Raw genomic sequence first — 14,193 nt, 5'->3', positions numbered from 1 at the left:
AAAAAAAAAAAAAAAAGAAGAAGAATCTGTTACAGGTGCCCAACTCTAAGCACTGTGCTTTTTTTGAACTCCGAAGAGTTCAAGGTCATCAGGGATATCTCCACATTACAGGCTGTGCACTTGGGACTTGGAGGGGTATTACGTTCTTAGGGCTCCACAGCTACTAGTAAAGGTCAGCAGATTTGGCTCCAAAGCTTTTACTTCTAAAAGTAAGGCTGCGGAGACGGCTGGGGGTTAAGAGGACTTGCTGCTCTTACAGAGGACCCAGGCTTGGTTTCTAGCACCCACGTGGCAGCTGACAACGTTCTGTGGTTCCATTTCCAAAGGATCTCATGCTTTCTTTCATGTGCCTACGTCCCCCCATACAAACACACACACACACACACACACACACACACACACACACACACACAAATATAAAATAAACTTTTAAAAATAATGGCCTTTGAGGGTTTAGCTCAGTGGTTGCCCAGGTTACACAAGACCTGGGTTCAACACCCACAACATCCGTTAGTTAATATGAAATATTTTTAATAGTCCAGAAAGATTTCAATACAATATAGGAAGTTGGTACACATTCTTCTCCTGATGCCCACAGCTTATGTAAACCAATGCATCTACTTTCAGAGGAGCATAGCTTAGGAAGGACACTCGGCTTCCTCAGCTCTCCCACTTGGCCCTTTTCTTGTTCTAGGATCCAGCTGTCTGGGATCCCTGGATTTGCTTGCCCGGTCTTTTGTGTAACTACCCTACAGTTGATGACAGTCACTTGATTTTTCCTGGTCATATCAGAAGATATTAATAAAAAGAGAAAACACTTGTAATGTATATAGAGAGGTTTGTTTTTGTTTTTTTGTTTTTTTTTTTATAAAAAAAGAAAGGAAAAGAAAAGCAGTTCCATTCCATCTTTTTAAAATTGTACAAAGAGCTGGCTGAGGCAGGAGAATTATGGAGAATTGGGTCTATATGAGTTCCAGGCCAGCCTGGGTCATGTGGCAACACCCTCTCTCAAGCAGGAAGGCACGGTAGAAGTAGCAGAATACTCTAAGGATATGCGTCGTTCAGAGTTGCATGTGTGTTTTCAGTCTCTTGCTTTATGTGTGTGTGTAGTGTACACATCTGGAGGCTGTGGTAGCACGGACTGTAGTAAATACTGTAATAGCACGGACTGTAGTAAATACTGTAATAGCAGAGACCGTAATAAATAGTGTACTCTCTTTGAATGCTGTGTAACCTTTGCTCAGCATCCTTCTAAGCTTGTGGGATCTGTGTTCTTTTCTATGGCTGCCAGGATTTCACGGTGTGTGGTTTGTAAGCCATCCCCTTATTGGTGGATCAGTGGTTGCTGTCAGTATTTTGTACTTAGGCATGATGCTATGCCAAATATCCTCTGTGTGTGTGTGTGTGTGTGTGTGTGTGTGTGTGTGCGCGGTGATTTGTATGAGGTAAGTTACTGGGCAGAGGACCAAATGCATTTTCCAATGTCATAGTCATTACCAAGTAGCCTTCCCCAAAGTTGTCTTTCAACATCCACCCCTCCCCAGCCGAGCCCCTCCCCCCACCGAGCCGCATGCTCAGTCGCAGTTGAGCTGTGAATGGGAGTATTCTCATCTGTTGACAATGGTTTGGTTCAGGTCTTGGTCTGGCTGGTGTTCCACCCATTGCGTGTTTTGTTGTCCTCACAAGACACTGCTTTGCTTTCATGCACACGTGTAGATGCCATCGTGAGCTGTAAAACGATTGGACTCGAGTACTCCGAGCTCTTTCGGCTGCACACGGCTAGGAAGAGGTCTGCCTAAAGCCGGAGTGTTCCATCAGGCACCAGAAGACTGCGGTGTAGGTAGAATTTACAGTGCCGTCAGCTCACATGAGGACTCTGTGCTCTTGAGCAAAGTGTATGATGCAGTGTCAGCTCTTCAAGAACGAAAGATTAGAAGTGGAGAGACAGCTTAACCCTAACGTGTTATCACTGTTGTTTTAAAGTTTATTTAACTCACTATCATTATTCTGTGTGGGATGGGGATGGGAGTCAGGGACAGTTAGCATGACGCAGTTCTCTCTTTCCACCATGGAGTTCCCAGGCATTGAACTCAGATCATCAGGCTTGGCTGCAGTTCAAGAGCCTTCCCTTTCCGAGCCATCTTGCTGGCCATCTTGTTACGTCACTAAGTCATTTGTGGTTTTTGTTTTTGTTTTTTTTGTTAACACTCCCAAACTTTCATTTTCCATCACACTCACAGGGTATCTATCTGTGACAATTCCTTTTAGAACAGAAGTGAAGTCTGTATGTCAAATTTAGGTATTTCTCTATTGACCTACTAAGATAGTTATGAAAGTAAAAATACCAACTACATATGAATGATACACTAAAGTTAACACTGACCACTCAGTGACTAGCATTGCAGGCTATTCAAGGAGATTAATAAGCAACAGGCAACGTCTTCCTGTATGTATAGAAGTTGGTATTTTACTTTCATATTCATGTAAAACTGTGCCCCAGTTGATAAATGCAAGTGAAATGGGTTTGGTATAATTCTCTGATGAAAAGTTTAGGTGAAAATCCACCATCACACAGATACGACACAGGAATACCATTGCTGCATTTAAGATTGCTGCATAAAAGAAAGGAGGCTAAGGCAAGATGGCTCGAGTTATTATGGAAGCTTCAGACACACGTTAAACGTCTCTTTGCAGTGATTCAGTAGCTGAGTCATTTAGGTGGTTAAACTTGAGTTATCTCACTGAACTATTTTTTTGAAATATTTATTTGATGAAATATATGATCCAACAGGAATAAATGTGTAGGGATCTTACTTACTGCAGAGAAAGTAAGGATTGTAAGGGAGTTTGGAAAGAGCATATCACTCAGCGACCCTTGACTCCCTGTGTCCCCTACAACCACGTTGACTGATGCTGAGCTGACTTAAGGACCAATGTAGGTGCTGATATGCTTGGATGCGTTTTTTATAGACTGCATAGTCACAGCGTTATATTTTCGCCTCATGAGGTCATCTCAGAATTTCCTAAGACACCTCGTTGCTCTCTTTTTGCACTTAAGATCTGTACTTTTGTAGGTGAGGGAGGAACGTGTGTCTCGCACCCTTGTTGTCTGTTGCTCATTCTGCCCGAACTGTACACCGTGGCTGTGGTTGCATATTTCCCTGACCGCCTAGCAGGACATATTTAAGGCTATTTGATGTTCTGTCAGCTCGTTTTCCCTTATGGTGGATGAGCTCATCACAGATACCTTAAGAACCTGGCCCTTACAGAGTTCACTTCTTAAGTTTGTCGATTTATGCTTTCATCCATCACCCTCCCTCTTCCAGAGAGGAAGTGGAATCAGGACTTAAAAAAAATAGTAATAACGAGGGCTGGAGCGATGACTCTGCTCTTCCAGAGGTCCTGAGTTCAATTTCCAGCAACCACATGGTGGCTCACAACCATCTGTAATGGGATCTGATGCCCTCTTCTGATGTGTCTAAAGACAGCGACAGTGTACGCATATATATATAACATAGAATGAAATGAGAATAAGATTTCTTGTAAACGTAATGTTTTAAAGAGATTTGAAGAACAGCGTGACATTTGAGATTTGAATAGGGTTCAAAGCAATTGCAGCTGCCATGTGGTTTTTGGCTTGTCTTGTTAATAAACAAAAGTAATTAGGGTGCATTTGCATCTATACCTGGTTTACTCTTAGCATGTTATCATGATGCAAATGTGTATGTGCAGATCATTAATAGTTTTTAAGCCACAGTTAGAACTTGCATTTTTCTGATTGACCAGTTAAAATGAGTTCATGCAAGTCCTGTTTACATTATGTTTAGAGTTAGGCGTGTTGGCTGATCTCTGTGAGTTCCAAGCCAATCTGGTCTCCTTAATGAGTTCCAGGCTAGGTAGGGTTACATACTGATACTTTATCTTTAAAAAAAAAAGAAAAAAAGGTTTGGATACACTAATGTTTAGAAGATTCCACAAGTAGTTTTAGAAGTGTTTCCCAAATCCCAAATTAGAGAAACCAATAGAAGGCAGTTCCACAATTGGCTGTAACTGAGAACAGCTCCTCTCCCACTTTTTCACACTGTTGAAACCCTTGTCTCCTACTCCAAGAGAATTGGCAAGAACTACTTCCATCTTGTCTCAACATTTATCACAATGGCTGTCCTGGGCTGGGAAGACCCTGCTGCACACTTGACCTGTATTCTGTCCTGTGGTTGTCATGGAAACTGTAGATGAAATAGTGATGCTGCTGCATTGTACAAAAGAAAATTGAAACCTGGAAAGCAAAAGTCATTCCCCAGGTGAGGGGTGGTACCCAGGCTTAAATGTTAAAGCCTTGCTTGTAGACACAGGGGGGGATCTCGGAAGACTGGTGTCTCCCATTAGTTAACCCGTACATGGAGCAACACAGGAGCTGCGTTAGTTAGTTCAGTCTTGTTTATATGGGGGCAGGGATGGGGTGGGGTGGGGAATAACAAAATGAAAGTAGCATTGAAGGGGCACGGCTCAGAAGGAAGACCCTGGGCTTGCAGCCATGCCTCAGGTCACATCCTTGCCTTTATCAGAACACTGAACTGATGTGAGCACATGTCAGAAGGTGTGGCAATGTTGCACTACAGCTCCGAGCTGCCATCTTTCTGGTTTTAGTATTCCTGAATTTTAGACACATGGTTGGTAGTATCTTTGATTATTGGGTGCACAAAGACAATGGTCCACAGTTGGGGGCATTGGGGGGCATTGGGGGCATTTAGGAGTGGATGAAATGTGCAGTTTGTTTGCCTGTCTTTCTACAGACTTGTTATCACAGGGATCAGATACAATGTGGCCATTTTCCTCACCACTTGTCTTCTGGAGGTCCCTACCTCAGCAAATCTTTGCACATCCATTAAAACTAGGAGGTGAGAAGTTGGACGGTCCGGGTTTGCAGATCATATAGAACCTACCTCTGAGGATGACAGGGATCAAAGACCCCTGAGCTGCCTCCGCAAGACATTGTTCCAGATCGCGTTTGGCGGCCTTACTTTGTTCTAATACGTCCCGGGGTAGGGAAGCCCCTAGAATGTCCTGGGTCAGAACCACAGGTCTTAGAGCCCCACCACTGAGTTTAACCCCCTACTTGTCCTGTGGCCGGTAACTAGTCTTCCAGATTGCCATCCTTCTGCCTCATCTCTGACATCGCAGGGCCCTTTAAATAGGAGCAACACTTCCTTTTGTTCTTTGAGAGTCTCATGTAGTATGTTTTTGTCAGATTCTCCTCCATCCCCTAACCTGACCAGACCCTTCCCTCCTCCTACCCACCCAACTTCAGTGCACTCAGTAAAATGCTCTGTGCTCCTCAGGGGGTATGTTGTGCTTCCTGTCTTCAACTTATATTCCCAGGCTCATCTCTCACACTTCCCCCATCAGTGCTAACTTCCGTTTATCCCCTATGGCTCAGCTGCATTGCCTTTTGTTCTTCCATACTAAACCGGGTTCTTCAGGTATAATCTTTTTGTGTGGTGGTAAAGATGGAGGCTGGGGCTTTCACTGTTAGGCAAATACTCTGCCCCCGCCCCCCATCCAAGCTACATCCCTAGCCACATATGGTCTTTGATACTGTTTTGCCTTTAAGATTCATCTTTAATTACGTGCGTGAGTGTGTGTATGTGTGTGAATGTGGCTGCCTGTGGAGGCCAGAAGAGGGCATTGGAGCCCCTGGAGCTGTATTAACTGGTGGTGTTTGTGTGTGAGCTGTTGTGTGAGTGCTGGTAAATGAACTCAGGTCTTTTTTTTTTTTTTTAAAGATGGATTTATTTTACGTATATGAGTACACTGTAGCTATCTTCAGACACACCAGAAGAGGGTATCAGATCCCATTACAGATGGTTGTGAGCCACCATGTGGATGCTGGGAATTGAACTCAGGACCTCTGGAAGTCAGTGCTCCTACCGCTGAGCCATCCCTCCAGCCCCTTGAACTCAGGTCTTTTGTAAGAGCAGTTTCCCCAAGCCTTCTTTCCAGTATGTGGTACTTAATACTGAATTCATATCTTTCTTATTTAAGAAAGACCAGTTCTTTTCCATATAAGGTTAGGATGGTTAAGTGACCTCCCCGAAGCTATGGAACCACTTATATTTGGGATTTCTGGGGCAGGGCTGGACAGCCTGAAAGAGGGGGGCAGGGCTGGACAGCCTGAAAAGAGGGGGCTTTGTCTATTTGCCTTCCCTTCAGTGCCTTGAGGCTAAAGAAAGAGCCGTGGATCAATACCGTAGGTTTCAGAACATGACCTGATTACTTTCCTACTCTGTGTTGATACATTGTGTATGTACATGTGTGTTTGCGGTTTCCAGTACACATGGTGGGGGGCATTTGGAGGCCAGATGTTGACTGGTGTCCAGTGTGTTTCTCAGTTGCTTTCCAAGTTCTTCTTGAGATAGGGTCTTCACTGAACCCGGAACTTTCCGGTCCAACCAGGCTGGCTGGCCAGCAAATCCCGAGGATCCTCCAGCCTCTCTCTCCCAGCAGTGCTGGAATTACAGGCTTGCATCACTGCCTGCAAATTTTTACACGGGTGCTGGGTATTGAACTCAGGTCCTCCCGGTTATGCAGCAAGCATTTTGTGGACTGAGCCATTTCTGTCTCCCAACCCACCTCCTCTCTGTACACAGATCCTTGGCTCCTTCAGTCATTCCTTAAGTACCCATGGTCCCAAGCGCTCCCTTCCCCTCATTGGACTGTAACTTTCTGGAAGATGGACCTTGTTTGTTTGGGGCTGGAAACGAAACCTGGGGAGTTAAAGTTACTGTGCCACTGGGACCTGCTTGTTCGTATCATCTGCATAGCAAAGACATATGATCCTGCATGAGAACATAGTCGGGATCTTAAAGGAAAACACTTTTTATTCTGCTTCATCCTTTCAGAGGCTGGGGCTCTCTCATAAAGCGGTTTAATATGACTTCATGTTTCTACCCATAATGTCAGAGTCCATGGTGAATAGAATCAAGCTAAAATGATTTAAAGAGAAGTTGCTAGTCTGTGTCTTCTTGCCTGTTTCCCTGGAAATGGAAGGATTAACTGCACGTGTTTCCGCTTTCCTTCAGGAATTAAGTGATTTACAGCGTGATCCACCTGCCCACTGCTCAGCAGGACCTGTGGGAGATGACTGTAAGTTTACTCTATTGCTGGGTTTTGCTACTGTTGATTTGAAAGCATGGCTTTGAGCAACTGTAAGTGACTCCTGTTCCTCTGTGTTTCAGTGTTCCACTGGCAAGCGACCATCATGGGGCCCGTAAGTACAACTCACGCGTGTGGATTAACCCCCCGTGGCTTGTTCTGCACTCTTGCCTTTTGGCCTGTGAGGAGATGTTCGTGACTCAGGATAAATATTCTCGTCCTCTGAATCACTCAGGAAGCAAAACCTGTTTGAGGGTTTGCAGCGATTTCCTAAAGGATGCCTGGCAAATACCTACTGGGTCACAGCGCTATTTACCGTGCTAATATTGCCTCATTACATAGCAAGGTCACACTCTCTGTGCAAGCAGTCTGTGTGTTGGCCTTGTTAGTTCTTAATACAGCATCAGTTGTTTTTAAAGGAGGTGGAGTCTTCCTCACACATCCACAGTTCTCAGAGGTTTGAAATAAGTCTGACCCAGGAGTGGAATTGCTCTATCTGGCAAGCATCAGTTTGCTGTAGGTCATGACATGACTCTCGACTTGGAGTGATGGAGTCCTGCTGTGGGGTGATCTCTGCCGCCTTTTGAGTTGGCCTCTTTGCCTTAAACCGCAGACGACTGTTTTGTCACTGGCCTATATTTCTTTCCCCACCCAAGGAGCAGTGATGGCAGTGAAATGGGCTTTGCCTTTCCATGAACAAAATGCTAATTCTGAAAGAGCAGGCGCCCGGTGAGAACACACTAGCAGTGTCCTCCCTGAGTGGCCTTACACACTCCTCCCGGGATGCTTTATGTACTCAGTCATCGAGTTTTAAATCATTTGCCCTATAATCCAAACTGGAAAAAAGAAAAAAAGATGCTGAATTTCAAAGCAGAGCCCCCGAGGAATGATCCTAAATGACTAAATTAGCCTATTAAGTTAAGAAGCGAGAGCACAGCCTATTTACCTAACAGCTTTCAATAAGAACGTAGTTCTTTCTGGCTCAGTGTTCACTGTCTGCATGAACCTTCAAAGCCCCATCATGTGCCTCCCCATCAGAGATGTGGCCTCCGAGGCACTTCTCAGGTGAATCACGTGTAGCAAGCAGCTGTGATGTTGTTTTGCATGCCTCTCTTATTGCAGCAGCGTAGACCTGCCCCACCATCTTCTATAATGTCACTCCACAGTTCGTGCGGACCACGCTTGTCTTTGTCATTTGTTTACATTCGTTTTTTTTTAATGTTTAATGAACCAGAATTAAACAATATAGTGAGAATAATTAGACAATATAACCCTCTAATCTTTATGTAGAATTTTAAGGACTGAAAGAATGACAGACCTGTTTTTATTACCCATGATGCACTCCAGTAAATATGGAGGAATTAAAGTACAATCTGAGGGGGTTGGAGAGATGGCTCAGCGGTTAAGAGCACTCACTGGCTATTCCTCCAAAGGTCTTGAGTTCAATTGCCAGTCACAGATGGTGGCTCACAACCATCTGTAATGGGATCTGATGTCTTCTTCTGGTGTGCATGAAGATATCATAGTCATACACATAAAATATGTATATATATGTACTCATATACATAAATTATAAAAAGTAGAATTTGGAATATATTTTGCTACTATTTTTTTTTCCCTTAATCTTTCTCTTTTGTATACATAAATTTCATGTAGACACATGTACAAATGCATATACATACACACATATACACATGCATATACACACATATGCACACATGTACATATACACACATACATAACAAATGCATATACACACATATGCACAGATATACATATATACACATGTACACAGTCACACATAACACATGCATATACACACATGTACACACATACATATATACACATGTACATATACACACATACATAACACATGCATATACACATATACGCACACATACATATATACACATGTACACAGTCACACACACACACACACACACACACACGCACACACACACACACACCATTAGGCAGGGCCTTGCTAAAGTTGATTCGTAATTCAACATATCATGAATACTGAATTCATCCAGCTTGGTTTTGGAGTTTTATCTTCTATAATATAAAGTACTTACTTGCAAATGAATATTGAGGTAAATTATACAATGGTACCCACTTAACCCTCTTACTCTTTCCCTTTGGTGGTACCTGTGTGGACATTAGAACTTACTATTTGGAAATAAAAAAGGTAAATATTAGTTGTAACCTTCTAAAACCAGCAATGACTGCTCTAGAGAACCCTCCCTCCTCCCCGCAGGCCTCGACCCATGATCTGTCTGGTTAAAGTACCGATGTGCGCATGCGCATCTGCTTCCCTTTAAACTTGGTGGGCACCGTGGGTAACTTCATACCTGGGAAAGAGCCTGTTCTCCATATAAACTCCTCCAACTCATGGTGCAAGGATCACGTGTTTTTTTTACAAGCTGATACTGGTGGAATTGTGAAGAAGATGCAAATCCTTCGTACTGTTAACGCCCGGGGTACCATTCAGAGGGGTTGAGTACGTGCCGTGGCCAGAGTCTGATGCGCCCTCTCGTGTCATTTCAGCCTGACAGCGCCTATCAAGGTGGAGTCTTCTTCCTCACTGTCCACTTTCCGACAGACTATCCCTTTAAACCACCAAAGGTATTTATCCTGTGACTCATGTGTCCCATAGCAGGGATTTTGACTGTCTAGAGGTAGTCTTATGACACCACGGACCCTGGGAGGGTGAGCGAGTGCATGCCCCTTTGTGTGACCTCCAGGTCTAAAGTACTCCTCTGCTGCCTCCTCTCCCTCCTCTCTTCTAATTTATTTTATGTGCATTGGTGTTTTTGCTTACACGTATGTCTGTATGAGGGTGTCGGATCCCCCGGCACTGGAGTTACAGAACAGGTGTGAGCTGCCGTGTGGGTACAGAGAATTGAACCCAGGTCCTCAGCTGGAGTAGCCAGTACTCCTAACCACTGAGCCCTAGAATGCTCTTTCTTAGTCAGCTATTTTCCTAGGCCTGCTAGGCTCCTGAGTTTTCCCTCCTTGTGAGAGATGAGTCGTTCGGAATGTTTTTACAGTCAGAAAGGCAGGCTTTTCCGTCCACAGTGTTACCTTTCCAAAGGAGACCTAGCTTTCTTAAGTGTAGTGTGTACTTATTTAAAAAAAAATCATCATGCTATGGCTGGCTGTGCAATGGCTGTGTCCCCACCCCCATGGGGATCAACAAGCAGCTGTCTGCCCTAGGTTCGTTCCCTTGGTAAAACCATTCTGCACTTCCCAAGCCATCCACCCCCAAGGGCCCCCCTGAATGGGGGTGGGGAGACCTCAGTTGCCAGTGCCTAGCTGGCCATAGCGTGGATCATTTTTTTTATAACTATAGGCTACACTTAAGTAATGTACATTGAACTCCATCACGTCCCCTCACGATGGGAATCACAATGGGGACACTGAAGGGCAGAAGGGGATGAAAACACGTTTTCTGAGGTTTAAAGTCCAAAGAAGAGGCAAGTGGTGGAAGTGTGAAGGAAGGGAAGGAACTTATATGCCACCAGGGAAGTAATTATAGCGCTTTAAAAAAACACCCAGCTTAAAAATCATCCGGATGACGTCACATAACGGCAGCTCTTGTCAAGACTCGGATTCTCTGTGGTTCACCAAGAACAGGTGATAAACTGAGGCATCCCACTTCCGCCCTGACAGGTTCTCTGTCCTTTTATAGATCCAGGTGTCCTGGGTATCACGGACATTCAGGTTAAGAGAAATGTTTTGAGGTGTGATGAAAGCCATAGTAACTGGTCCAGGTGTCACTCGGCCCGCCATACCAGCTACTGCAGACTTCCTTACCACACCCCAGACACTTCCCAACAGCTGGAGGAGAAAAGGAGGTTAAGCTGAGTTGGTCTCCTTCAGATTCCCAGGGGCTGAGCTGCGTGGATGCACGTCGGTTCCAAAGCTGTGTAAAGATGAGCGCCTTTTACCCTTGAGTGGATCGGTTCTGTTTGTTCCTATTTATGGCAACCAACACCCTTTTTGTTCCGTTTTATCTTTAGATTGCTTTCACAACAAAAATCTACCACCCAAATATAAACAGTAACGGGAGTATTTGTCTTGACATCCTGAGGTCCCAGTGGTCGCCCGCTTTGACTGTATCAAAAGGTAATTTTGTTTTTCACATTTAAAAATAGGCATAGCAAGGACTGGGACCAGCGTCGAAACAAACAAACAAAATCGGACAAACAAACAAAACTACCTCAGCCTGCTATGCTTTCTTGTTTTGATAACTGCTTTTTCTAGGAACTCTTTAGTCACTCTGGCTTTCAGTAACGTTGGAGTTCAGGTGGGGACAGGAGAAAATGAATGGATGGGCAAGTCTAAATGAAACCAGAGATTTAAAATACTGGAACTAAAGGCTGGTGAGAAGGCTCAATGAAGTACAGGGGCATACTGCTCTTCCAAAGGACCCGAGTTAGCGTTCCCAGCGCCAGAGTTGGGCAGCTCACATGACCTGTAACTCCAACTCCAGGAGACCCAATCTTCTAGCCTATACATAATTAAAAATGGAAAACAAATCTGTAAAAATTGCTAGAGTTAGGGATTTTCTAGTAGTAAGCCTGTTGATAGTTGCACTTCTGTCTTTACAAGAAAAGCAAGAGCAATGTCAGTGAAAACATTTTGGATGTCTGGGTGGGGGGAGTGGCAAAAAGATTTGGGGATTTGTCCCATATATTAAAGTGTCTATTAGAAATAAAAAGTGCAACTCCAGGACTGGCTGATAAAATAAGCCATTAAGCCAATCAGGGGTGGTGCATGCCTTTAAATCCCAGCATTCAGGAGGCAGAGGTAGGTGAATCTGTGAGTTCAAGGTCAGGCTGGTCTACAAAGTGAGTTCCAGGACAGCCAAAGCTACACAGAGAAACCCTGTCTAGAATAAACAAAAATAAAAAAAATTTTTTAAGAGCTGGAGAGGTGGCTCAGTGGTTAAGAACACTGACTGATCCTCCAGAGGTCCTGAGTTCAATTCCCAGCAACCACATGGTGGATCACAACCATCTGCAATGGAATCTGACGCCCTCTTCTCGTGTATCTGACGACCACTACAGTGTACTCACACACACACACACACACACACACACACACACACACATATATACATAAAAATAAATAAAATATTTTTTAAGAGGAAAGGTATATTTTGTACTGCAAAGTGATGCTGTGCTGATAGCACGACTCTCTAGCTTGAATAACCGTTAGCATCACCATGAGTGGCACCTGACCTCTGCTGATCCACACTGGTGCTTGTCCTTCAGAGGTTTTGTTAAACTGTCAGCTGCACTCACAAATCCTTAAGATACCAATTTGTTCCATCAGCCAATATCGTAGACTGTGCCAGCAATTTTTTGGGTCTTTTCTCTCTAATAGAACAGAACCTGGCAGCTGGAAGGGGCTGCTCGGGTTACACACCTCTACCCCTGGAGTAACCACCATGTTTTCCGTTTTTTGGTTTTTTGTTTTTTTTTAACATCCAAGATAGCTTTACCTTGCAGGTTTCATGAGGCTTGGAACTCAGATTCTTCGTCTCTACTTCCTGGGTGCTAAGAAACAGGCATGAACCTCCATGCCTGGCTTTATTAGATGCTAGAGATGGAACCCTGGGCCCTCTGTATGATAGGCAAGCTATCAGCTGAGCTGTAGCTCAGCGCTATAGCTTGTTCTTAGAAGGGATACTTTTTTTTTTTTTTTTTTTTTTACCAGAAGCAAGTTTCACAGACGTAACTGTTTCAAGTCTTGGGTAAAGCCAGAGAGAGGTCTTCCAGTAGATTACTTTATAAGTGGTCATTTTTCTGACCTAAAATGGCTTATGTAGCAACCTTTCAGAATATCTTTCAGCAATGTACTCACCTAAAAGTGAGCAAAGAAAAGATTCTGTCTGTAGTGACTCAGATTGTTACAGTTTTTCTTGAAATGGTGTCACAAAACAGCTCCATCCTTAAAGGGCTCATATCACTTAAGGAAATGACAGAATGCAAGGTGTTCAGTGCCTATTTGCTGATGCCGTGGCTTTCTATAAGAACTAATTAGGGAGCTGGAGAGATGGCTCAGCGGTTAAGAGCACTGACTCCTCTTCCAGAGGTCCTGAGTTCAAATTCCAGCAACCACATGGTGGCTCACAACCATCTGTAATGGGATCCGATGCCCTCTTCTGGTGTGTCTGAAGACAGCAACAGTGTACTCACATACATAAAATAAATTAACAAAATTAATTTAAAAAAAAAAATGAGTATTGTTAGCTTCTAGGAAACTTTCCTCTGAGGATGCAAATGGCTTCAGACTCGTTCCATGCAGAATAGGATCACTTAAGGAGTGATCTGACAGACATGCAGGCAAAACACCAATGCACATGAAATAGAAATAAATAAATTTAAATATGATATTTACCTATCAACTGAAGTTAATATAAAATGTAACCCCCAGGTGAGTTTTTTATTTTTGCAGTGCTAGGTTTTTGGTTATTTTTTGGGGGTGGGGAGGGGAACAGATGGACTGGTTTTTTGGTTGGTTGGTTAGGTTTGGGTTGGTTTTTCTGGCTAGGACCTCCAGCTTCTCAAGCCACCTGTCACTGAGCCACACTCCCGCCACACTCTGTTCCTCTCCCTTTCATTGTTCTTTACATCCAGTACTGTCATGCTCAGCTGTACACCTCTTACAATGCAGAAGTGGCAGCGCCTAATGGGATGTTCTCTCTCCAATCTAGTCTTGTTGTCCATATGCTCGCTGCTGTGTGATCCCAATCCAGACGATCCCTTAGTACCAGATATTGCACAGATCTATAAATCAGACAAAGAAAAGTAAGTGTTTGCTGCTGTGCACTTCCTGTGTGCGTGCATTTCCACCTGTGTGTGTGCATTTCCTGTGTGTGTGTACTTCCTGTGTGTGTGCATTTCCACCTGTGTGTGTGTGTGTGTGCATTTCCACCTGTGTGTGTGTGCATTTCCACCTGTGTGTGTGCTTTTCCACCTGTGTGTGTGTGCATTTCCACCTGTGTGTGTGTGTGTGTGTGTGTGCATTTCC

The 14,193-nt window shown here is 44.0% G+C and overlaps 1 protein-coding gene across 3 annotated transcripts in view; it reads left to right on the top strand.

Moving 5' to 3' along the window:
• Positions 1 to 14,193, top strand: part of Ube2d1 (ubiquitin conjugating enzyme E2 D1) — a 31,970-nt gene that overhangs the window by 15,668 nt on the left and 2,109 nt on the right. For 2 of the 3 annotated variants that reach the window (XM_021205094.1, XM_029542675.1), the window contains exons 2-6: positions 7,080 to 7,143; positions 7,236 to 7,267; positions 9,700 to 9,777; positions 11,175 to 11,280; positions 13,877 to 13,970. In XM_021205094.1, the coding sequence (XP_021060753.1) occupies positions 7,080 to 7,143; positions 7,236 to 7,267; positions 9,700 to 9,777; positions 11,175 to 11,280; positions 13,877 to 13,970 (374 nt within the window). Of the gene's footprint in view, positions 1 to 2,825; positions 2,829 to 7,079; positions 7,144 to 7,235; positions 7,268 to 9,699; positions 9,778 to 11,174; positions 11,281 to 13,876; positions 13,971 to 14,193 lie in introns of all 3 variants that reach the window. The other variant, XM_029542676.1, reaches the window with a different exon arrangement.

This window comes from Mus pahari, chromosome 9 (assembly GCF_900095145.1).
Source record: "Mus pahari chromosome 9, PAHARI_EIJ_v1.1, whole genome shotgun sequence".
In the NCBI taxonomy this organism is placed as follows: Eukaryota; Metazoa; Chordata; class Mammalia; order Rodentia; family Muridae; genus Mus; species Mus pahari.
The sequence above is the reverse complement of the archived record's forward strand: the minus strand, read 5'-3'. Positions and strand labels throughout refer to the sequence as shown.